The following is a 24,810-nucleotide window of genomic DNA, read 5'->3' as shown; positions in this document are numbered from 1 at the left end:
GTTTTTGAACCTTAAACCCCCCCCTCCCCCCCCCCCCCCCCCGTGTTTTTTCCAGCCTCATGCTAAGACAGTCTTTGACTTCACAGGCCAACAAAAGAAAGGAATGAGCATTTCCTAGGTGATGACAAATTCTAATTAAATTTAAGTGTTGGTGTTAATGCTTAGACTATAAACTCTTAAGAGCAGAGAGTGATTTTGGTTTTGGTTTTGCTTATACACCCTGAGTTCAAGAGGGTGCTGAGGTTCCTACGTGCCATTGCTCTAAAGCTTCTTCTTATTATACAGTGGCTGAAGTGTGAAATCTGACCGCTGACCTTAGTTTTGTACATGCAGGTGAAGGATGTTGTGGGTTATGACGCACTGGGCCATTGCTTCTTTACGGAGGATGGACCAGAAGAGCGCAACACATTTGATCACTGCCTTGGACTGCTTGTTAAACCTAGCACTCTGCTCCCCTCCGACCGGGACAGCAGGATGTGCAAGCTGATCACAGAGGGTGCTTACCCCGGGTACATCCCTAAACCCAGGCAGGACTGCAGGTGAGTGGGAGCCTTCCTTCTTTCTTTTCTTTGCCATAAGCGATAGCATTACGTGTATATGATGATGCAGTCATCTGCAGAGGTCTGGGCTGCATGCCCCAAAGGCTGGGAGAGCAGTCTCCTTGGGATCTTTATACTTGCCTACACACCTAGTGTGTAATTTTCATTTTTAGCTTAAAGTCAATAGAGGTGCTTCCTACCTCAGATATTGAAAATCTCTCTTTCAAAGTACACAGTGATACCGTGTGCTTTATGGAGTCTTGATCCCAATGGCTCAGCAAAATGTTGCTGAGTTCAGAATGAACTGTGTTCTGACATTCATGCTCATCTCAAACAGTAGCTGATTTTGAAAATACTCCCATTAATTCATAAGTCATTATTTGTGGCGAACAGATACTGTTTAATGATATGGCAATGGCGTTATGCGTTCATTTGGCACAGTCTGCCCAAACTGTGGAGTGAAACCAGAATGATATAATAAATGCAGTTTAGCACAGAATTAGAAGTTGACAATAAAAGATCAAAGACTGTATACACCCATTGGATTTCTAATCGTCTGTCCATACATGAGCTCAGGAAAACGTTTCCATGAGCACTTCTCAAAACTTCTATTTGCCACAAATACTGTACTAAACTTGAAAAATGCCGAATGCCTTTCATCTCCCTTTTTGTAAGATCCTTTCCTTTAAGTGTCCTTGCAGATCTGCCAACTGAGGTTTAGATGTGGATTATAAAAGCATTTGCAGTAAGAAGGGATTTTACAAGTTCTTTTTGCAGTTCTGCTGCCTTGCAGAAGAAGATCAGGTGAAGTATAGAAGAAACACAACCAGCTTGGCCACACAGTTAAGCATTAGATTTTTTTCTTAGAGGAATTAATGGGTTCTTCATTAGCAGTAATTTTAAGCACAGGTTAGAGAAATGCCAGTCACAAATACTGCGGTTGTAGTTGACCCTGTCATAAGGCAAGGTATGGGCTCACCGAGCTCCTGAAGGCCATTCTAGCCCTTCTTTCCATGCTTTTCCAGCTGTTTTTCTGCCCCAAAATCAAGGTGCACAATCTAGGAATATGATTTCATTGCTCATTACTGGCTGTTGAGGGAACTTACTCATTTTGATGCCTATCAGGCAGCTAATTAGCTTTCTTTTTCTTTCCCCATCCCCTTGACTCTTCTTGAGAGAGTACTAAACTCTTAAAGTAAAACCAATGTGCTTAACAGCTAGGCAAGCAGATCCCCAGCTGTAGTCCAGGGAGCATAGCAAGTGGTCTGGAGCCGATCTGTAGAACCACATTGTTTTCAGAGTGGTTTCCATCAAAACTGGACATCAAGCTTGCCTTTAAGAGTTTAAAATTGATGGTGGATCATCCTGAGGACAAGACTCCTGTGCAAGAGAATGGGAGATCTTCCTGGTGAAGATTTGTCTTGAGATCACAGAGCGTTGGTGCTGTGTTCAAGCTGCTGGGAGATGGGAACACTTCTGCCTGTAGTCCAGATTTTTCTCCAGGAATGTATTCTGATGGGAGGGGCAGAATTCTACACTAAAAAAGCGCTAAATTTCTGACTCACAAAAAGTCAATGAGAAAGTTTCTGGAGCCAGACTTCCATCCTGAAAATGAGACAGTTAGAAGCTGATTGATGCCTAACAGCTAAAAATCTTTAGAGGTTTTCTTTGAATCTGCTGAGACTGTATCAGTATCACCCATTCTGTCCTCACAACAAACTGGGGTTTTGTCCAAAGAAACATATTTTTAGCTTTTTAGTTTGGCAAGGGAAAGAGATGAGTTCATGCAATGCTCTTTTTCACATCTGTGTTTGTTTATAAATTATACTTAATGTCTCCATTCATAAAATAAGAGTTAATCAGCCATTGTGCTCATTTTCCACTGATAATCCATTTAATAGTCAGAGGGACATATTCTGTGCCATTTTGAAGACTGTTACATGAAAAAGCACTAGGAATGATAGGTGGATGCCTAATGAAAATGTCCTACGGTACTTTGATCTGCCATGTCTTCCTTTATAAAAGAATTCAACGTCTGATCAGAAAATATCTTGTCTTGCACTGGGCTCATCCAGCCTGCAAATGCATGAGTACACTGACACTACCCCTTGGGGCAGTGGTCAAGGCACCCAGCACAGGGACGAGGGATGAGCACCGGCTGCAGCTCCGCCGGCTTGGAAGAGGCAGGCAGGCAGCCACTGACAGAAATTAAGACAAGAGGATTGTGCCAAATGACACAGTAACCTGCCCAATCCACATGGCTCTGAGGAATGGGATTGCCCTGAAAGACAGGTCGTGGTGGAAATACAATGTCCTTGCCCTTGCCTATGCAGTAGGAGGGAGTCTATAAATAATCTCAAATTGTTCCTTTCTAGGCCAGTCCCAGGCTCAAAACAGAAAAAAATTTGCTAAATTTTCTTGATAAAGTCGCACAAACAGAACTTCATCCTAGGCCAGCAAAATCATTTGGCCTAAAGCCCCCATGAAGTCCTTCATAGCAAGATTAAAATAGACATAAGGGCTCCATAGGTTTGTCCCCTGCAGAAGGGCGAATCTTTCCCAGCAACTTTAGGGAGCCAGTCTGCTGGTTGTAACTGCTGGATGTTTTCCTCCCAGAGTTCATGTGCCTGTTGGTTAATGAATGCTGTCTGTCACAGGATGGACAGGGATGGATCAATCTTTCCTCCGTGATGGGGATCTTTCAATTAAGAGTCTTTTATGTGCATTAGACAAATGGAGTCCTTTTGTCCCAAAAGAAATGCATAGGAGGGTGGGAGCAAATAAAGTTAATGAATCACAGCAGCTCTTGGAAAAGGCAGGTACTGGGGTACACTTGGAAAGCCCTTAAGAGGCAATTCGTTGGGTCCCTTGATTAAATGAGTCTCTAATGAACCTGAGGGCTTATCTGGGGGCAAAGCTCTTTTCTGTGACTTGTGCAACAACATATTTACCTTATCATAAAACATGATTGACATCTGACAGCTTCATAGCAGGCTTGGAATTGCAGTTGAAATTCCTCATTTAATACTTAGGGTTTTAAAAGATAAGGCCGTGCTCTCTGTCAAACCGCAGAGGACACATGTGGTATGAGAAGAGAAAGAAAAAAAACAACATTCCCTTTGCCCCCTAGGCAGCTCCCCTTATCTGAGGGGTTATCGGCCCTGCCTGTACTGGGGGGAGTTGATCCATGACTCTGGTGTGTGCTCAAAGTGTCATTTTCATGTTGTTATTTGTTTTCCTGACCTGCAGTGCTGTATCCACCTTCTGGATAGCCAACCCACACAACAACCTTATAAACTGTGCAGCTGCGGGATCTGAAGTGAGTGCAGAAGTTTCTTATTTGGTAACAACTCAGACGGGTTACAGCCCTGCAAGGCTGAGGCTCTTGCTGGAATAAAACCTGCTTCTGTCACGCAGGCATTTTTGAAACTGCTTGATCGAGACATATATTAATGTGGCTAGTGCCACCAATAAAAAAAAATGTTTTCCCTTCGGCTCCACTTTTCTTGTCACTTGCTGTTTCTAGAGCTGGATGGCTTTAACAAAAATTCCCAGCCTTTGCACAGTGTGCAGCCTGAATAAATTAAATAAATGTGACTGCGGAGTCCCAGTGAAGTCTTTGGCAATGATTCTGTTGATTGCAGTACAGTAATGGTGCTCTAAAATTTCAATCAGCACTAATGCTTATTCCACAGGAATTCTTGGTCACACCAGGAGCCTTAATTTTCCTACTAAGACAAACAAACAAGCAAACCAAGCCTTAAACAAAGAGATGTGGTCTTTCCAAAGCTTCTAAATCTAAGTACCTAGATTCGGGCTCCCAGATACATTTTTAGGCAACTAAATAAAAATGATCTGATTTTTAAGATCTGCATTTGCGGTGATAGGAGGACATCAGTGTGTGTGTGTGTGTGTTATGGATTTCGAAAGTCTCACTTATAGCTTCAACACAGATGTCAAAGCTTAACTTCAGACACCTTGAAGATGCGGGAGTGTGAATGTGAATGTGTGTGTGTGTGTGAAACTCTTTGCTGCATGTAGTTATACAGGTCAATGCTGCTAGCTGTGATTTGTCCTGAAATCTTCTGGCTTACGTCTTGTGGCTTTACTGATAAATCCTTGGGCTAATGTAGACCAGCAAGGGAGTTCAAGCAAAGTCTCAGATGACCATTGTCTTTCTCAGGAAACAGGCTTTTGGTTTGTTCTGCACCACGTGCCGACGGGGCCCTCAGCGGGCATGTATTCCCCCGGCTACTCGGAGCACATGCCGATGGGGAAATTCTCCAACAACCGCGCACATTCCAACTACCGGGTGAGTCTGCACGCAACGGGAACGCTGCCCTCAAAAAAAACCACCACCATCTCACTCCAGCTCTTTGGGTCTGCAAGCTATTAATGCCTGTGCTTTCTGTTTCACTAGAAGTTACCGCAAGCTTGTTTGTGTCTGCAGATAAAGCAGCTTGCGTGCTGGCGTGGGAGCTCTCAGAGTCAGCCAGCACCCGCTTCACTTGGCTCTTGGGTGTTCGGAGAGGCTCTTCCCTCTGCTCAGGCTGCTTCTCTGCTTCTGCGCTCCTAAAACAGTGCCTCCAGGAGCATCTATTGGCAGCTTGTCTAATTACAGACCTCAACTGCCAATGTTAGCAGTTAACTGAACAGCTTCTAGACGGATAAATATGGGCCGCTGTGTCTGATCGCCTTCTCTTTACTTATTTACCTTTAGCATGCCGTGTTGTGGGGCTGTGTGTTACTGCTACTGAGTGCTTTAGACTGCAGCAGGGTGTTTATGTGTATGGGGATACCTGCATTTACAAGAGAGGTGCAGTTTCTGGAAATTTGTGGCAATTTGCGGGGGGGTGTATGCAAGTCTGGATAGTCCTGGCAGCCCTCTGTTTCACATGCTTCTAACAGAAGCAGTTACTAGGATTGTGCGAGTGACTTTGGCTTAGAACAATGGGCGGTAGAGCCTGGAGATGGAAAGAACTGTAGAATATATACATATACTGCAATATTGCATTTCTCTTTTCTTTTAGGCTGGAATGATCATTGATAATGGCGTTAAAACCACTCCAGCCTCTGCCAAGGACAAAAGACCTATCCTGACACTGATTTCTGGGAGGTAAAGTGTTTTGCACAGTTTGATTTGGAAAAGATTTCTCTAGAGCACTGACTGAAAGCTATGAAATTGCCCCCAAGGAAGCTGACAAGAATGATTGCAATGCCCTTCGGATGGCTCTTCTTGAGGAAAGGTCTTCACTTAGGTTCACCACCTTCTAACTTGATCTTCTCCATTCCCCTTCCTAAGGGACCCCCAGCACCAACACCCTTCTGGTTTTGTCCTTGCTCTTTCGCTCTGAGCTGAGCTGGTGTGGGTGTTGCATCTGCTCTAGGGTGTTCCATTGACTTTTTTTTTTTTAGATAAACAAGAAAATTAAATGCCGTCTGGTCAACAGCCCCACTGGGCAGCACTTGCTGCAAGAATTTCCCAGGAATAAGAAAGTAAAGTATTTCCTAGGAAAGCCGTTGATTTTCTTCATTCTTTTAGGACCTGCTTGAACGGGGAGTGCTTATGTGATAGAGCTCATGCTTTGATTTCAAATTTTTGTCTAGTTCCAAATCTGACACTGCAATAATCATTACATTTAAATACACAGAGCGACCCTTGATCCCTGCTGTGCACAGCCTCTGTGTGGCATAATGGAGTCATTTAGAAATACTGGAAACCTCTCTACAGAGCGTATATTTCCTCAAAGCTGACCCCAGCGAGGAGGCTGATGTAAGCAGAGGGCTTCTTGTGGGCAAAGTGTAATAGCATAAGGACCGCACATGCACCCTTTTATCTCATTAGAGGTTGAGTCTGGCTCTTAACTCAGTTACCAACCCCAGGGAGAGAAAAAGACTTAAATATTCTCAAGTTCCATAGTTTTCTTTCCTGACAGACCAATTGCCTCCAGTTGCACCCAACCTGCGTTCCCCCACAACTGGGTTTCTTGACAGAAGAAACCCTGTAGGGAAAAGAAACCTGCTGCAATCCTCTGCTCAGCAGGGGAGAATGACAATTTTTTCCTTTTCTCCTTTCCATTCCTGGGACGTGGGTTACCCACATTGCGGCAGTCAGGCACTGGGCAAGCATTGCGGGGGTGGGATCGGTCCTTCTCCCCAGGGGAACCCAGCCAGCAGCTCAGGTATCAGTTATCCTGTGATCCGCATCACCCCAGTGCCCTGCCTAGCAGCTGATGGTAAAAGATGTTCAAGAGTGAGTATTATTTACATTATTTTAATGCTCAATTAATTGAAATGATTAATTCAATGATAAAAGTAACTGCTAAAAAAATAACTTATTAAGAGCAGCCTGCTCTGCAAGTACCTCAAAATTCTCTTGGGAGCCCGATGCTGCTTTTCCATATAGCTGAACACGTGCCTTGGGCAACTGCCTGCTGCCACAGGCGCAGTAAGTGATTACAAAAGGCAATTTGTCCTTTGCCGTACAAGGGCAGGAATGACCCCTGGAAGCCAAGCAATTCATAATGCAGTCATGGTTGTGCTTGGGGATTACCCACAAGCACAGGCTGCAGCTCAGATTATTTCTACTGTTTTCCACTTTTCATGTGTCAGAACTGAAAGACTGAATAAATTATTATAGCTGGACTGGCTGGGGCAAGCTTTGAGGTAGGCTGGACAGTTACAGAGTCGGAGAGATTATTCTGCATTCAGTAACAGTGTTAGATGTCTGAGTCAAATTCTGTACCCTGTAGTGTTCCTCCAGTTATACCTGGATGTGAATGAAACTGGAATCCGTCTCGAAATATCTGCATTTTACAACGTCTGGGGAATTCACAAGGGCTGATACTAAATCTCTCTCTGAAAGCAAATTCACAGTGATGAAGCTGCCAAAGCAATATTCATTTACTGGAACCCTATCAGCCTGATGCTCAGTTTTAGATTGATATGATGGCTTATTAAGCAAAGCAAAGTGCTATTGAATATCTGTTAGCGATTTGACAGCTTGGCCTCGCTACCCATTGGTGAGGCATGAATTTTAATCTCTGGACCATCCGTTGCTGGTACTGAGTTGGATACTAATTTGTCAGGTTTTCTAAGCTGTGTAGTATGATGGAAGGTGCTCCTTCAGCAGCAAAAGGGAGAGCTGTGCCTCAGGACCAGGTAGATGACAGCCGAGCTCAGCATCACCACAGTGAGCCAGATCCTCACTCAGATCCTGTGGCCCGAGCAGTGGCTGACAGGCAGCAGCTGAGGGCACACAATGCTGCACTTTCCACTTGTGTCTGCTTTTTTTCCTACATCAGGCCAATATTTCATCATACTTGAGACCTTGAGAGTTAATAAATCTTGTACGTGTCTCCTGGCTAACGTATAGTGGGAATAGTGAAGGACATGCTCTCAGGCCCTCTCCAAGATGTTTTAATTCCTTTCCACAGCAAAGAAAATTTGGCAGTGGTACTCATTGCTACAGTATAGCCAAGGTTAGGAGATAAGAATGCTCAAAAGGGAAAGCAAAAGGATATTTACCTAAATAACAGGAAAATGCTAAAGGATAACAGTAAGGGATTAAAAAATATCTCAGACTTTTGGGAGCAATAACAAACTTTCCATGCTTTCAGCAATATATCAGCAATACAATAATGGAAGGGTGAAAGGAAACTTGGAGCCAGTCTTTACAACTGCCTCGCCTGGACTGTCCTTCCCTTGGCAGTTGGGTCTGGCCATCGCTGCTTGACTAGACATGCTACGTGGATGGACTGTTGTCCCAAAGCTGTTCCTGAGTTAGCAGAAACCAGATGTTTAGCAGGGCCATGCACCGAGCAAGGCTACCTTCCCTCACCAACCTTTCTTCTCTCCTGGTTACAGATACAGCCCACACAAGGATGCTGATCCTTTGAAGCCCAGGGAACCTGCAATAATTGAGCGCTTTATTGCCTACAAGAATCAGGATCACGGGGCCTGGCTGCGGGGTGGAGATGTGTGGCTGGACAACTGCCAGTGAGTTTTGCCTTATTTCAACTCTCGGAGTTCAGCCTGGTGTTTATGGCGAGCATAGCTGTGGTTCAGACTATTTATATCACTTTGCACCTTTCGTATGGCCAAGATTGAAATAAAGATGAAACATTAAGTAAACACAGGCATTATTTTACACAAACAAAACCTGCTTTGTCTGAACTGAAGATCCATCAGATTGTTTCTCTGTGTGATGCTAACCAGCATTCAAAAATGGTGACATACACACACAGAGACACACAGATGCAAATAACTAAAAATAAAAACTAATTTTTTACGTGAAAAATGAGGTCCTTTGAAAAGAAAGCAGCAAAATCCACACCTTCCCTGGCTAAGCCTGGTCACAGATCAGTTTTATGTGGTTCACTGTTATGCTGAATAAGCGAGTACCGATGAAGCAGACATAAAACTATGCATCACAGCAGCAAGGGAGAGAGACTGGGCAAGTGTGTGTTGTGCTCTTTGAAGGCCGTTTCCTGCACTGGTCAGAACAGGTATTTGGTTTGCATTTGAAAACAGATGACCTTCTACAGTTTCTTTTGCTGAGCCAAGCTCTTGATACCAACCTCAATGAAGAAAGAGGAAAAGGCAAAAAGCTACTTCACAAGGCATATTGTAATAACCCTAGTGGGAATAGCTGTCACACCATTATCTGGTGTCCAATTCCTGGCCAGAGCTGCCTTCCCTTCGAGTGACCCAAACCTCCTAAAGCGACCAGCGGTGTAAGCTGGCTCTAGCAACTGGTCAGGATGTCGAGAATGAGGCTGTAGCAGAACAGTTGGAAATGTAATATTGACTAATACAGTTCACGCTTCTTATGAAGTACCTAGCCCACTCCGTGGCCAGCAAGTGTCTTCGCAGATCACACTCATGTCATTGAGACATTTACATTGCTTAGGGAGCAAATGCAGCATATGGAGGTTGCTAAAAGGCTGAGTACTCTACTAGTTTCCAGCAGCAAACCTATGAGCGTATGTGAATTCGAGGAAGCAGACATCAAACTGTAATTGTCTTTATAGCCACAGTAATTTCCATTTCTACTGCTACAAAAAGACTTATGTGTTACATTAACAAAACAAATGTTAGTGTGGCATGCAGTATGTAAACTACGGTGTACGTTTATGGGGCTGGCGAAAGGCAAGGGGAGGCGATAGCGTGTGAAGGGCTGCCACCTACAGACACAACCGGACAAAGCTGGGGTTTACTCTGCCGCGGCATCTCTGCGATCAGGCGTAGACGTGTTAAGAGTGACACCGGGGTGAAGATGCCATCCAGACTGACTCAAACTATCATATTAATTGTAGCCTTCTTATAAGCAGGAGCCATCAACCCACCGTTGTGACTGATCTCATCTAAAAGCTTGGAATTTCAGCAAAATGGAAAGACATTTTAATTTTATTTTTTTTTAAATAAGGAAGATCTGATCTCTCTCTTCCTGTTGATGAAAGAGAAGCCAAATTTCTCTGTTTTATAACAGTTCCCCTTGTAAAGCTATTTTATAGAAGCAGCATGTGATACATGAACACAGAGGAGCACAGAGGTGTGCGTAAGGCAAAGCAGTATTAAATAATAAAAACTAGTTGGAGGGAGAGATAAGCATGATCTTTTTACCTAACAGTGAAAAAAGCAGGGTCATTAGACACAGGCAAAAAGCTTTATCAGACAAGTAAACTATGCCCAGTAATCACCGGCTTAACGTCAGCTTGGAGCAATCAGGTGCGTGTCTGCTGCTTCATGTGATCTGCATATACTGCAAGATGTGCCAAAAGAGCTCTTCCAAAACCGGACAGCGAACAAACCTGGAAAAGCCTGAGCTCCCCATGAGCGCTGCTCAGTAGTTAAACCCTGCTGTCCTCCACCTCACTGCTTTGGTTATTTTAGTTTGACATGATAAACCAAAGCAGAACCAAAGCTCTTCTGAGGCATCTCTCTTCTCTTTGCAGGTTTGCTGACAATGGCATCGGCCTGACCTTGGCAAGGTAAGTGTGGCGCAGGTTGTGCTGCAGCCTGGGGCACAGCTGGTGGGGATGGGTGTGAGCAGCCCCTTCACCTCCAGCCCTTCCCTTCTAGTGGTGGGACTTTCCCTCATGATGACGGCTCAAAGCAAGAAATCAAGAACAGCCTGTTTGTTGGTGAGAGTGGAAACCTGGGCACGGAGACCATAGACAACGAGATCTGGGGACCTGGAGGTCTGGATCACAGAGGAAGGACCCTGCCCATCGGCCCGTAAGTTCAGCTCAGCACATCAAAGCACTCACCGGTCCCACTCTCAGTGCAAACTCCACTGTGTGATTTCTTCAGCACCGTGCAGTTTAATAACCATTACACAGAAAGGATTTGGTTTCATGTCTTCCCATCCCAAAGTCCTCACCATGCGCAGCTGCTGCTGGCAGGTGCATACTTGCAGGCTGCCAAGACAGCATCAAACTCCTCTTTCTTTCCCCCTCCCCTTTGCAAACAGAGTTGAGAAGACAGCAAGAGGACTGACTGTGTGCTAGCTGGGCAGTTCTGTATATGTGGTCAGCAGTGGTTGAGCAATGTGGCAGTCTCCGTCCAGGTCAGCTGCCAGGAAAGTTTGTAGAAGCCTAACCCTGGGCTTGAACTGGCCCAGATGTGGTCATAGATGTCCTCAGAGCTGCTGTTACTATTGCTGCTATGCTACAGGAATGTGATGCCTTTGTTAGATAGTTTTGAAATGGGCAGTGAACTTTGTGTGTGGCCACTTCCTAGACCTTAGTCCTACAGACTGGTTTGCAAGTGCAATAATGTTTTGTTGTTATTCCTAAAAACATAGTTATCCTAACAGTAGCTCTACAGTGAATAAACAGCTCAGCTGATTTTTTTTCTGCTGTAATATACGTCGCAACTTTGCTTGTCGGTAGCGATACAGGAGGCTTATTATTAACTATAGCAATAATGAAAATCCAATCTGCTACAACTCTCCTTCTAATATCCTTTACATATATATGTGGGCATATCTCATCTTGGGTGTTGTGTGCAGAAACTCAGAGGGACAGAACAAATGCACAGGAGCTGGCAAGTCTTGTCTAAGGGAAACCATTCATATGAGGAAGGGTTCAAATTTATTTATCATCAGAAGTGAAACTTGAAATGTCTTATCTTAGCCTCTTAAGGAGTTTAAGCATCTCTTTCACTTAATCAGTGTGAAAAATGGTGTCTTCTTTACCATGCAGATGATATCAGAAAAGGCTGTTAATAAAGGTTCATTAGTCTGCCCCTTCACCTCTTTTCAACCCTATAGATTGTAAGACCTTTCCTTGTTTTCAAATCCATTTTTTATTGCAGTTGAGTTGCACTGTTTCTTTCCAAGTTCCTTTGAAAGATGTGGTGGAACTTCTTTTACCCTGCTGTTACTCAGCCCAAGAAGTCTGCACGGCTCTGATGAGTTTCAGGTTTCACTACTGCAGAACTCATTTCTGATGGCAAACACGAATTTATTCATTTTGAGGTCAATGCTTTGGCATTGCTGTAAGTTCCTTCCCTGGAGGAGCACAGACCAAATAAAGACGATCTGTTCAGACACAAGAGAACTTGAGCTGAACTTGCAAGGATAAGAGGACTTCACAGACCGAAATCCCTTCTCTTCCGAAACATGAACTCAGAAGTCATCGTAAGGGCTGTGAAAAATGCAAGCAGCTGAGAAACAAGTACTGTGGGACTGTACGTGTCTAGAATACATTCTCATCCTCATGCTAATGTGTCATGACCAAGTGTCTCTGTCTCCTCCAAATGTGTTTTAGGGATTTTCCCATTCGAGGGATCCAGTTCTACGATGGGCCGATCAATGTCCAGAACTGCACCTTCCGCAAATTCGCTGCCCTGGACGGCCGGCACACGAGTGCCCTGGCCTTCCGGCTCAATAACGCCTGGCAGAGCTGCCCCAACAACAATGTCACCGACATTCATTTTGAAGACGTCCCTGTGAGTTATCCTTCTCAGAAAGGCCTTTTCCAGTTGGCTTGGAAATGGGGTTGTGGGCAAAAAGGGTGTAGCAGCCTTTAGGAGAAAATAATGAGAGCTTCGGGAGATTGCCCATTGTCTTTGCCAGAAGTTTAACAAAGAGGACGGCAGCTAAGAAAGGGAAAATTGGATGGGTAAAATAATAAGAAAATCCAATTCTTTGACAGGTTTGCAGCAAACCAGAAGCAGGCATCAGTTTCAAAAAAAAGTAGTGACATTCAAGTGAAAATAATTTCCATTTCTGTATATCTCAGAAACTGCAAAACAGGGAGAAGAATCTGCCCCTTTGTTTTCAACAGTGGTATAGTATTAAAGCAACCACAGAAGGAAGTCTGTTGTGGAAGGTCTAACTTACCTAGAAGCAGAAAATACTGGTTTTGGGAAACAGCCAGTGAAACTGAGCCAATGCAGGGTTATTCTGCAGCCTTGCGCACCAGGGTAATTCCATGGACTCAAGTTCTGCAGACATAAATGAGAGCAGAGCCCAGCCAAAAAGGGTCTGCCAAACTTTGAATTGTAGTATGAACTTCTGGATGCTGGTCTGAACCCATCCTGGGATCTGTGCTTTTGAGTTATTTTTGTATTTGATTGCACAAGTATGTGCTAACTGATTTGCTGAGGTTCACCTCTAGCAGCTGTTAAATCCAACTGCCAAACATTACAAACAAATAAATAAATAAAGTGGTTGGGACTGAAATTATTTGGGTTGCTTAACTTTCAAAAAATTAGCAGACTTGATTGTATGTCAGGAAAAGTGCTGACTAGTGATTCTTGTGCCAAATGGGATGGGAAATGCAAAATTCCCCTAAAAGTGTTGGTCAGTCACTCTCTCACATTGCACCATGCAGGCTGGTGATGTGATGTTTATTTATGCTAGACAAAAATACCAGTCAGAAGTTGCCTGAGTGGCCATTTCCCAAGGGAGGTCACTGATTATTCCCAGCATCAGTGTGACTTTGTATGGCTCTGGAACCTTAAAAATATATTAGCAGACAGTGAGTGAAGTGGCTCTAGTGAAATCGCCCCATCTCCTGAACCTTCCTCCAAAATTTTAAAACAAACCTTCTCACAGCTGAGACTGATATTCTGATTGTTTTAGTCTTTCCCCCATGGCCAGCAGGGAAATCTGTGTCTGTTCTCTCTGACAAATCAAACACACATTTAAGTGTGTGACCCAGCTCTACACTGACTTCAGGCTTAACAGAGAGGCAGCGTGCAGGTAGAGACAATCCAAATATGCCTGTACCAAATGGCACTGCTGTTCCTGCCAACTAACAAGACTAGCTCAGCTGAAAATTATTTTGGTGGTTCCATCTTTGGATGGTCAGTTTCAGAAACTCATAGTTTTATTACCATGTAAGTGCTATCTCAGAGGACCTGCAACCCCAGACTTCATCTGGAGTCATGGGGCCTCAGAACTGTTGAACATCAAGCCTACAATGTCTCAAGCTGAGCAGCCAAAATCTGTGGCCATTTAAAGAATGGTGATGTTAGTGCCCGCACAGATTTCTTCATGCACAAGTTGACCCACAAGCCAACACTAGTTCTTGTCCAAGCTACTTTCCAATGCCAAATGAAGTCAGAAAATGGGTCCTTGGAGCCACTCTGGTGGCTACGGCCGTCCTTTGCTCTGTACTCTAAGTGATGAATTCCTTTCTGGAGGTGTAAATGTGTTTCACTGTTTTGTTTAGATTACCTCAAGGGTCTTCTTTGGAGAACCTGGTCCCTGGTTCAATGGTCTGGATATGGATGGTGATAAAACATCAGTTTTTCATGATGTAGATGGTTCTGTGTCAGAATATCCAGGCTCATACCTGATAAAAGAAGATAACTGGTTAATCAAGCACCCTGACTGCATTGACATGCCCGATTGGAGAGGTTCCATCTGCAGCGGACACTTTGCACAGGTAAAGCTGGTTACCTTGCAGTATCGTTATCACTTCATTTTATTTTAAATTTCTCGGCACTGTAAAGCTTGACCTTTAGAAACAGACTTTCTTCAGGCTGCTCAGGGTTTATTTATCTGCATGTCTGCACAGGTGGTTTTGAACACGAGGATACTGTGGTACATTTTCAGATACTTTGGCCTTGACTGCTAACAACTGTAACAACTTCTACCTGAAGTCCCGTAAGAGCTCCAGGAGCATTAACAGATTAATATACATAAATCTATGGGCTGTCGGCTAGTTGGTTTTCCTTGATTTACGGAGAGAAGTGTTGCCCACAGTCTTATGGGAAATGTGCTGAGCAGTCAAAATTAGACTTCAGCTCTCATGATCTTTCATCCTGTTGTGTAACCACTAAACCATTCTTCCTACCACACAAGCTCTGAGTGCTGCTGCCTTGAGAGGGTCCTCACTTTCCTCTGATGAGGAATGCCTGTTCTTGTCTTGGGTGTTGTAACTGTTGGGTTTTTTCTGTGTAGTGTAACTAAAGCCAATTTCTAACCACCAAGCTGGTTTTCAAGTTTCTGAAATCCAGACAGAAGGGTCCTTGTTCAGTAGAAGTCAGATGGCTGAGGTAGATACTGTCCCACTGCTGAGGGTTGCCACTAACGCTGTGAAATACTTCAGCCCTACGGCAGGCCTGTTTGAAGCCTTGACTGGCACATACTCTTGAACTCAGTGGATGAGGAAATGGGTCCTTTTTTTCTAAGAACAGTTTACTTTGTTGAAAAGGAAGCCCAAGAAATTGAATATAAGTATATGGCATACAGGTCACTCCTGAAGTCACAGGCCTCACACCAGTTCAATCTATTGAATAGCTGCACCTTTAACGTTTTACTGTCATGCATCAAACCCTTGGTGATCTTTTTTTTCATCTAGATATACATCCAAGCCTACAAGCCAGCCAACCTGAAAATGAAAATAATAAAAAATGACTACCACGATCACCCACTCTACTTGGAAGGGGCTTTGAGCAAAAGCACTCATTACCAACAGTATCAGCCTGTTATAACTCTGAGGAAAGGCTACACCATCCACTGGGACAAGACAGCCCCTGAAGAGCTGGCCATATGGCTCATCAACTTCAACAAGTGAGTGATCTGACCGAATTCCAACATTCCAGCCCAATAATGTAACTGCACATTTTTAATGGGTGAGGTCATCATCCATTTGCTCTTCCAGAATGAACGTGCTTGTTCCAGGAAGTCCACTGAGTTCACCATCTTTCCATTTGACATTTCACATTCCTATTTCCTCCCCCAGGAAGCCTTGCAAGATAACACGGTTCATTTTTAGAAGCCTAGAGCTAATTCATTCCTGGTGCATGGAAGTCACAGGTGTAGAACTCAGGAGCAGATCTGACCTACATTGCTTAACTAACCCATGGCTGTTATTTCTAATTTATGTTGCATTGATTCATCCCCAACCCTTAAACTTTTAACTGGCCAGGAAAAAATTAAGTTACATTTCAGAGTGAATTATTTAGTTTGGCTTCTAGCATGCCCAGGAAAATAATAGTCATGTGTCGACTTGTTATAATGTGGGTCTTTGCTATGTTTAGGAACGACTGGATCCAAGTAGGCTTTTGCTATCCTAAAGGGACGACATTTTCCATTCTCTCAGACATCCACAATCGTCTTTTGAAGAAAACATACAAAACTGGAACCTTCTATAGAACCTCTCAAATGGAGAAATTGGAGCACAGATATCCTAGCAAAGGATACTACTACTGGGATGAGGACACCGGGTAAGGAAGCAGGTCTTGCCTATTTGGACATGGCTTTGAGAAAGCTGCTGGAATTGTGAGCCGTTTGGCTAATGCCATTATTGGGGATCACAACAAAACCAGAAAGTCTTTCTGGGAATGTGACCAGCATTTAATTTTCCTGGGACTCCCACGGCTGCCAGTCATTCATAGCCTCTGCTGTACTGCCAATTACTCTGGGAAATGCTTTGCCAAGTGAATACAAATTAGAAAAAAAAAGACAAAAGCAAAGTGCAGACCGTGAAACTGAACTGGAAACACACCCAACCCTTTTTGTTTTGAACAGCACCATTTATAAACACCACGATAGGGATGCACAGGAACTAAGAGTGTAAAACCTCTTTCTTTTAAAGAATTAAAATAATGGGAAAGAAAGACCGACCTAAAATACAAAGCATGTGTTTCTACATAAATGTATCATTATAAAACAGTGCTCAGAGGGAGTTCAGGTGTCATCTAATTTCTCTGTCTTAAGTTCCCTGACCTCCCCAAACCATTTCTGAGATGTGTGTCGCCTTTATTTGCATGTGGTATGTTCAGCACTATAAAATGCAGACATCAGCACTGAGGGTTTGCAATGCACATTACCGCAAAGCATTAGGAAGGAGTTCACCAAAACTGGGAGTTAGTAATTTTTTGCACAGAAGTCTCAAGGATGCTGCTCACTTTTCTTTCCTACCTGCAGGCTGCTGTTTCTGAAACTCAAAGCTCAAAATGAGAAGGAGAAATTTGCTTTCTGCTCTGTCAAGGGCTGTGAACGAATAAGGATCAAAGCTGTGATCCCAAAGACGGCTGGCGTCAGCGACTGTGAAGCCATGGCCTATCCCAAGTACATTGAGACACCAATAGTAGAAGTGCCAATGCCTAAGAAGCTCTCTAGTACACAACTGGTAAAGTAGTTGATTTCTTATCACAGAATTATTGCCAGTGTAAATCTGTAATTCTGGCACATATTGTGCCCACAGACATTGAAAGACTTTGTACCAGGTTCAGTATATCCCGTGCCTGATTTTCTGAAATGGTTCAGGCATGTGAAATAATATGAAACAGATTCTTGCACATGCAGAAAGTACAGGTCCTTGAAGGTCAGAGCCACCCAAGACTTTGGTTGAAGTTGGATACTTAGTCTTTTGGGACTCTGTTGTGATGTGCTGTGCTTAAAAGCATAGGATGAAAAGTGATGAGCTGGAAGACAGCTTGGTCCAGGGAATGTGATTCTGGAGAGACATAGGGTTCTTTGCCTGGCCTCCAGCTCCTCCAGGCTATAAGAAAAGCAGTGTCAGAGAGGGGACTGCATAGCTGAGTGTCTCATTCATATAATGCACACACTGTCTCCTATATCCAATGCAGTCTAATTCTGGAGGATGCAGGGGGATATTTAGTGGGGTTTTTATTTTCTTCACTCATCACCCTTGAAGCAGGAATGCACAGCAAAGCCTCCGAGAATTTTGTGTCAGCTGCGCAAAGTGAGAATCACTTCTACTCTGCCATTTGATGAAACAATTTAAATGTTGACAGGATGAGCAGAGAGGTTACTATTGTGCCCAGTCTCATTAGCAACGTAATTTGGCAAGTCAGTGCTTATTATGTAGCTTTCTTGTTGGTTGAATTTCAAGGTTCAAAATGCTTTCTGAAAATGTAGCGCTCAGGTAATGGACATCCTCACTAAAAAAATTCTTTCCTCTCCTTTTTTTTTGGTTTTTTTTTGTTTTTTTTTTTTTTTTTTTTTTTGGTGAACAGAAGACTAAGGACCACCTACTAGAAGTGAAAATAGAAACTTATAAGAAACAGTACTTCCACCTAAAGGATGACTTCGCATACACTGAGGTGAGCAGGTCCTCTCAGTGAAATTTATGGGACAAAATTCTAAGATGCTTACTTCATTTTTATGGAAAACTTGCTTACAAAGTTACCATGGATAGTTAGATTCAGGTCACTTCTGCTCTGTATTTTGAAAAAAAAAAATGGCTGTAACTTCCCCTTACTAGTATAAATGCAGGACAGCTTGACCTCAGAGATCTGGAATTCTGCCCTTTGATATAAAGAGCAGTCCCATGACTCAAGACTATCAGTGCTTCTTACAGGTGGTTGTTTGCAATTGTGTTACTATGATAGATGAATAATATTTTCCCCTTCCGCACAGGTTGATGGTGTCAGGTTTTTCCTCACTGATGAGGGTATCCAACTGGTTGTGATTGATGGACATCATGGAAATGTTGTTGATCGAGTAACATTCAAAAACTCAATTCTACAGGGAATCCCAGCACAGATAGAAAATTATGTCAACAGCATCAAAGATCAGTGAGTAAATAACCTCATGTTACTAAGGTGCAATGTACAAGAATGCTGTACAACACTCATCTTTTTCCTGGTTTTTGTGACCCAATGTGGGCCAGAATGACTGAGCTAACAATGTGCTTTTGTAGCTGCCAACTCCAATAGAGTCCAAATGTGGGTGGGACGTGCAGGCAGAAGGATGCAGACTCTGTGATTTAGGAACTGATTGAGCCCCAGATAAACTGCAGAGCTACATTTGATTAATAAACTGCAGATCTACATTTATGTTGTGGGTTACAGACAAACTGCAGACTTAAATTCACAAAGCACTTATCGGTACAGATGTGCACAGTTTATGTTCTTCTATTGCCTGCGTACTCTCTCAAATCACAGAGAATTCCACTAATAAAATACATTCCTCTTTGCACATGTTCCCTGCCCAGACCTAAAGGCTGGATGCTTTTATTTTTTAAGCATGGGCAGCCAGAAAGGCAGAGTTTTGCGAGTGGGCGGTAAGTAGCCAACATGTTCCTGCATCCTGGAGGACAGCGGCTTTGTCTGCTGGAATAAGAATGGGAACAATACCAGAAACCCTTTAACCAAAGACGGTGTTCTCCTATTAGTTTGTGGAGTGCTATTGTGAAATTAATATATTTCATTGTTATTAAATCTGTTTTGATTTGAAATCTGATATGTAACATCTAATACAAATATGATTGCTTTGCTGATGAATCATTTGAAATAGCTGTGGGCAGATCAACAGGATATTGTTCTGGCATTTATTCTAGAGACTTGGGGGAAGTTTCAGCAGAGTGCCATGCAGGTGGATACAGATGTGTTTCTACCATCTTAAATAATTCTGAAGATTGCAAAAACCACATTGAGTAGTTACTGCAGAGAAGCATGATAGTTGCTCACTTTTCTCTCATTAAAAAAACTAAGAGAGCTTTTCAGAGAGGCCATCATCCTCCTTTGCAAAAACTCCAATCTCAATCCTGACTAAATCCAGTTCCTGGATTCTTTCTTACTTTAGAAGATTGAATTGTAATTAGATTTCAGGTGTATTTCAGTCTTTCTGAGCCTCATTGTCTTCTCTGGATTAGTGCTGGAACAGGGTTAGGATTAGGATTAGGATCAGGATTAGGACCAGAAGTTGACCCAACATCGTCAGCACCTCTCAGGTCTCACTCAGCTGTGTCTTTGCAAGGATTGAACCCCCAAATTACTGTCCTTCTTTCACCAAAAGTTTTCCCAGCCCAGCCCCTGCAGGCCTTTCCAATTTGATCAGGCACAGGCTTCAGCTACAGCCATGAAACACCTTTCATCCATTTGCTGGATGGAAGTGTTGTTCAGATTCAGATGTGGGCACCGTGCAGATGGCAGGACTGTACAGCCAGCAGCTTCTTGTCACCTCTCCCCACCACGGTGCAGAGCATGGGCTGTACAGAGAGATGGTGCTAACAGAGGGGAAGGGGCCCCACCAGCCTCGCCAGCCTCGCGTGAAGAGACTGCTAAAACAACTTTCAGGTTTATGGATTTGGGGATGCGAGAAGGGGTGTTTCTAGCAAGGACAAGCCTCTTTGTTCATTTAAGCAACTCTCTGTGGGCCAAATTCCTTTTTGTTAATAAATCTATTTTTCTGATGAGTTTCCCAGGGATAAGAAAACAAAACATCTGGTGAATTTATTTTAAACTTCCATAGCAGGAAAGGCTTAATAGAAAGTAATGATCTTAGTGAACTGAAGGAAATAAAAAGAGGTGATTCAGCATTCGCAAAGTAGTCAAAAATAGCCTGCCAGCTCAATCCACTCTTGTAAGCACTGGAGCATTTTAACACCTCAGGTTTATTCTAGGAAAAGTCCTGATGACTCTTAACTCTTTTGCTTCTCTTGTTCTTCTGCCACCACCCGTTGCTATTTTCCCCTGCACAGTTCCAGTTCCAGATGAGGTGTTAAGATGTAACTGCTGCACTCAGTAGCTCAGGGCTTGAGCTCCGCAGGAGCTAGTGCCTAATTAATTTTAGTGACTTGTGTCCACTGTGATGCCGGAAAGCAGACCCAGCAAGGCTCTCATTCTGCAAGACTGCAAATGCCATTTGAGTCAGAGAAGTTTCATTCATGGAAAGCCTGCAAGGTGGAATTAAATAATTTCACCTAAGCAAGTGTTTGCTCAATTACTGTCGTGTAGATTTAATTAGGAGGTGAACAAAGATGACATCCCAGCCCCACTGAACTTAATGGCAAAACTTCCACTGAACTCACTGGCGCATACCTCTCCCTCAACAGGCTTTAGGATAACCATTGGAGGTATTTGTGCATCTTGTAGGAAGTAATGAGCTTAACTTCACTGAGTGTCCTGTGCTTCTCCCCAGAAAAGTCTCACTGCATGGTTATTTCTTCATGTTTAATTTGGGTTTTTATTCTACCTATCTAGAATTAAGCCTAGGCAGTTATCGAGTTTTACCCAAGCAGTTACAGATTTGCATTAGCTTAATGCACTTACCTCATGTCTTTTGTTTAACACTCAGCATTTGTATAGGACCCCAAGAACTTTTAGGTGAAATACAGTACATGCAAGTAAGACAGTAATAATAATAATAATAATAATAATAATAATAATAATAATAATAATAATAATAATAATAGTACACTTTTTAAGCAAAAGCATACTGAAAATGAAGGAAAAGCATCAGGCCAGCAAAAGCCTCAAAGAAGTGAATTTCTTCAGGTTTAATCTGCTAATGATGAAAGAAGAAGAAATTACTTGAGACTTGCTAAGAGCATCCCAGGGAGAGCATGTTCCTCTCTGAGCAAAGCAGGATAGAACTGCTGGTTGGAAACATTTAAATCATCCTAGAAAACAGTGTTTAAAAAAAAAAAAAAAAAGAGAATTCTGTCTGCTTTCTAATGAGTTTTGCATGATTGGAAAAGTGAATATATGACTCAACTGTTGGAAAGCATGGACAAAAGACATTAAAGCAGAAACCACTGTAGTTCGTGGGTGCCTTTGAGTCACACAGGCAGGAGTTACCAGTCCTCAAGACAGACAAGCGAGGAGTGTGTTCTGACTCTTCATCTGTTGATAAATGGCTTTGTTTCCTTCAGCTCCATAGTGCTGGTGACATCTAAAGGAAGATTCATTTCAAGAGGACCATGGACTAAAGTACTGGAGAAACTTGGAGCAGAAGAGGGTTTTAGGTTAAAAGGTAACCACTTTTTAAAAATGCAATTCTAAACCCCTTTATCTATTCCCCTCCCATGATTCCAGTAAAGGGACCTTTTTTCTGCTTCTAAACTTTGCCTTGCTTGTTTCTATCTATGATGTGCTCAAACATCCTGGGACCAGTCATTTATTTGTTTGGTAAGGCTGTATCCACTGCAGCCTTGCATAACAGCACTCAGTTTAGTACTGTAAATGGAAAAAGTGCTCTGGCAGTTGTTCTTAGAAGTAAAGAATTCAGGGGTTTTGATTTTCCAGATTCACTTTAAATAAAAAGGCATTTTAACAAAAGGAATATTGGACTTTTTTCCCACTAAATGCCCCAAACCAGGATTTTTACTTTTCTGAACTTATTTTTAGCTGGTTTTCTCTTGAAACAGAAGTCCAACTTGATGGCACAAAGCCTATATATTTCAAAACATCACATATTGCACTAGAATGTTGCTTTGTTGTGCACATTGCTCTGATCAGCTCTAACTGTGAGCTTTTTGCACACTTTCCTCCTCTGTGTGTGTCTTTTACACTTGTTAATGTAGGTCTTGTCTGTTGTCCTGTCCCTTATCATCCCCCCACTTTTCCCAAGCAGGAAAGGGTTCTGAATATAACCACCATGCAAATAATGATAGCTTTAACAGGTAGCTCAGGCTGCCTGCTATGAAGGGTTTTTCCTTCTCTGTTTCTCCTCTGCTATGTACCATACATTGTTAATTAATGGAAGCATACAACATGTAAATAAAATTTTAATTAAGCTTCATTAGGAAATTATTTCTTTAATACCTGGAGAATGCATAATTGGCAAAGTTTGCATGCACATGTGTGCTCTTGTTTACCTGCACCCATGCAGCCATTGGGTGTAGCCATGCACACAGGCGGTTTTCTGGTGCAGCCCAGACACGCTCCTAATACATTTGCTCTGATTTGCAGAAAAAATGGCTTTTGTTGGCTTCAAAGGAAGCTTCCGCCCTGTCTGGGTGAAGCTGGTCACTAATGAGGACTCAGCTAAAATCTATCAAGCACTGCCAATTCCTGTGATGAAGAAAATGAAACTATGAGGACACACTGCTTTGCCTTCTGGCTGCCAGCACTGCCCCCATGGGATGGACTACTGACTGCTCACCGCAGGCACCTTGCAAGCCTGCTCCAGAGGTGTAGCATTTTGTTGTTGTTGTTGTTGTTGTTCAAAAAGAAATCTTACTGTAAGTAGCTAGAGTGGCCACATGTGACAGAAAAGCCTTCCTCTGTGATCAGCGTATGTTCTGTGATCACCAGCTCCTCACCGGTTGACTTGCTCACCGATGCCATGTTGACTCTCGTGTTACTAAGCAAGGTTTGACCTATTTTACAAGGTGCTGGTTTTATCAGCACCCCTGTGACAGACTAACTTATGTGTTGCCTCTTGAAGGGGGAGTTCTAGGTCTGAAGGCCATTGAGGATTATTGCTTTTACCAGCCTCTAAGTTGTCCAAACACTTTTTCTTTTCTATAGTGTAACTAGCTGCTCACATAAACATGGAATGCCAATTCAAAGGTTGGTTGAAAATCTAAGGCAGAAAGAGTATATTTGAGTGATTACCTAGATGCTGGGAAACATAATTGGACAGTAAGAATTTATCCTAAAGCTTCTATGATGTTTGATCAAGCTCTTTGGGATCTGCGTTGTACATGCTAACCCACAGCACATAGTTGGGGAAGATATGAGAGAAGGAGCGCATAAAACATACCAGTGAAGACTGATGAAACCACATATTTCTGCTTGCTCAGAAAACTGTGTTTCTCCTATGGATCAAGGTTTTTTAACAGTGGTTGCTCAAATAGGAAGTTTTCCTTCAACAAGTAGCTGTAGGCTAGAAGGAAAGCAATGTCAATTAGCACATACATTTTCTCAGCCTTTCCCATACAGTACCTCTGTATAATAATGTTCAGAATCAGTCTGGAGGGTTTATGGTAGCCAGTCAAAGCCACTCTCTTCAAGGCTTCCAGTTTTTAACTGGAATTACTGGGACTTAACCTTATTCAGCCTCAAATAGGGTGAGCGGCCCTCGCCTTTCCAGGGAGGTCGGAAGGAACGGGATCAGACTGCTCTGCTGTGTGTTGCTTTCTGATCCTGTCCTCAGGCTGAAGGGCATGAGCGTCTTGGTCCTCCTGGAAGAGTTATGTGAGATCTGGATGGAACGTGACAGAGGTCTTACCAAGTAGCTGAAGAATTACAGTGGGAATGCCCATACACTAGTTGTTGGATGTCTTGTACCTCCTTTCCCCCTTCTCCAAAGCAATATCTGGGTAATGAAGGCAGATCAGCATGAATCAGGACTCCTACAGGGACACCTCTTGAAGCTGGGAAATTAAATGTTATCTTGTAAAACATTGTAAGCACTTCTAGTGTTCAGTGATATTTCTGTCTGTTGCTCAGAAATGCCATGAAGGCGTCTCTGGAGGCTGTGGCTACTTTAAGAAATCTAAGCAGGGCGGGGGGGAGGGAAGCAGTAAAAGATAGGATGACAAGCTTTTCAAAGCACATAGAACTTCAATTTTGCCAATAATATCTGAGTTTGTTTCCCACTTTGTTTCTGCCTGTCCCCATTGCTACAGAAATTATTCAAGTTGCTGATGGTTACTTCGTTTTGCTCTGTTTTAATTAAAGCTCATGTAATTAAGTTGCTTTTTTTCCATAGTATCCAAAATGCTATGTTGCAGCTAGAATGAAAGAGCAAGGATTTTGTGTGTCATTCCAAAGGCTGGGCAGGTGTTGCACTCTATAAGCCTGGTTTAGATCGATTGCTCTGAAAGTCAAAGCAACCATGAGCAAAATTTAGACAGTACTGTAGGTTACATTCCCCTCAAGCCTCTCCTGGGTTTTGAAACTGGAAATGTTCTTTTCAGTCTGATTATATAGTTGTTTTGAACTTGCTGAATGTCATGTGTATTGTATTTAAAAAAAAAAAAAAAGCCAAGCTTTCCCTCCCTTGCTTCTCAACAAGAGTCTGTTAATGAATGCTCTTTAGGCATTTGTGCCGTTTCCAGCATGAATGGGCAACACTTGTAAAAGACAAGTAAGGTGGGTTGTTTTTTCC

The 24,810-nt window shown here is 42.9% G+C and overlaps 1 protein-coding gene across 2 annotated transcripts in view; it reads left to right on the top strand.

The window, feature by feature from the left end:
• The window catches only part of CEMIP (cell migration inducing protein, hyaluronan binding), a 54,547-nt gene extending 31,755 nt beyond the window's left edge, over nucleotides 1-22,792 (top strand). For both annotated transcript variants that reach the window (XM_010571941.1, XM_010571940.1), the window contains exons 13-28: nucleotides 334-539; nucleotides 3,789-3,858; nucleotides 4,723-4,851; nucleotides 5,570-5,655; nucleotides 8,406-8,537; nucleotides 10,496-10,531; nucleotides 10,623-10,778; nucleotides 12,314-12,494; nucleotides 14,225-14,440; nucleotides 15,359-15,570; nucleotides 16,041-16,226; nucleotides 16,930-17,134; nucleotides 17,985-18,071; nucleotides 18,388-18,545; nucleotides 21,626-21,726; nucleotides 22,665-22,792. In XM_010571941.1, coding sequence (XP_010570243.1) covers nucleotides 334-539; nucleotides 3,789-3,858; nucleotides 4,723-4,851; nucleotides 5,570-5,655; nucleotides 8,406-8,537; nucleotides 10,496-10,531; nucleotides 10,623-10,778; nucleotides 12,314-12,494; nucleotides 14,225-14,440; nucleotides 15,359-15,570; nucleotides 16,041-16,226; nucleotides 16,930-17,134; nucleotides 17,985-18,071; nucleotides 18,388-18,545; nucleotides 21,626-21,726; nucleotides 22,665-22,792 — 2,289 coding nt within the window. The remainder of the gene's footprint in view (nucleotides 1-333; nucleotides 540-3,788; nucleotides 3,859-4,722; nucleotides 4,852-5,569; nucleotides 5,656-8,405; nucleotides 8,538-10,495; nucleotides 10,532-10,622; nucleotides 10,779-12,313; nucleotides 12,495-14,224; nucleotides 14,441-15,358; nucleotides 15,571-16,040; nucleotides 16,227-16,929; nucleotides 17,135-17,984; nucleotides 18,072-18,387; nucleotides 18,546-21,625; nucleotides 21,727-22,664) is intronic.
• Nucleotides 22,793-24,810: the final 2,018 nt, after the last annotated feature.

This window comes from Haliaeetus leucocephalus, unplaced genomic scaffold, assembly GCF_000737465.1.
Source record: "Haliaeetus leucocephalus isolate CR32 unplaced genomic scaffold, Haliaeetus_leucocephalus-4.0 Scaffold339, whole genome shotgun sequence".
In the NCBI taxonomy this organism is placed as follows: Eukaryota; Metazoa; Chordata; class Aves; order Accipitriformes; family Accipitridae; genus Haliaeetus; species Haliaeetus leucocephalus.
This window is presented reverse-complemented; position numbering and strand designations above follow the sequence as displayed.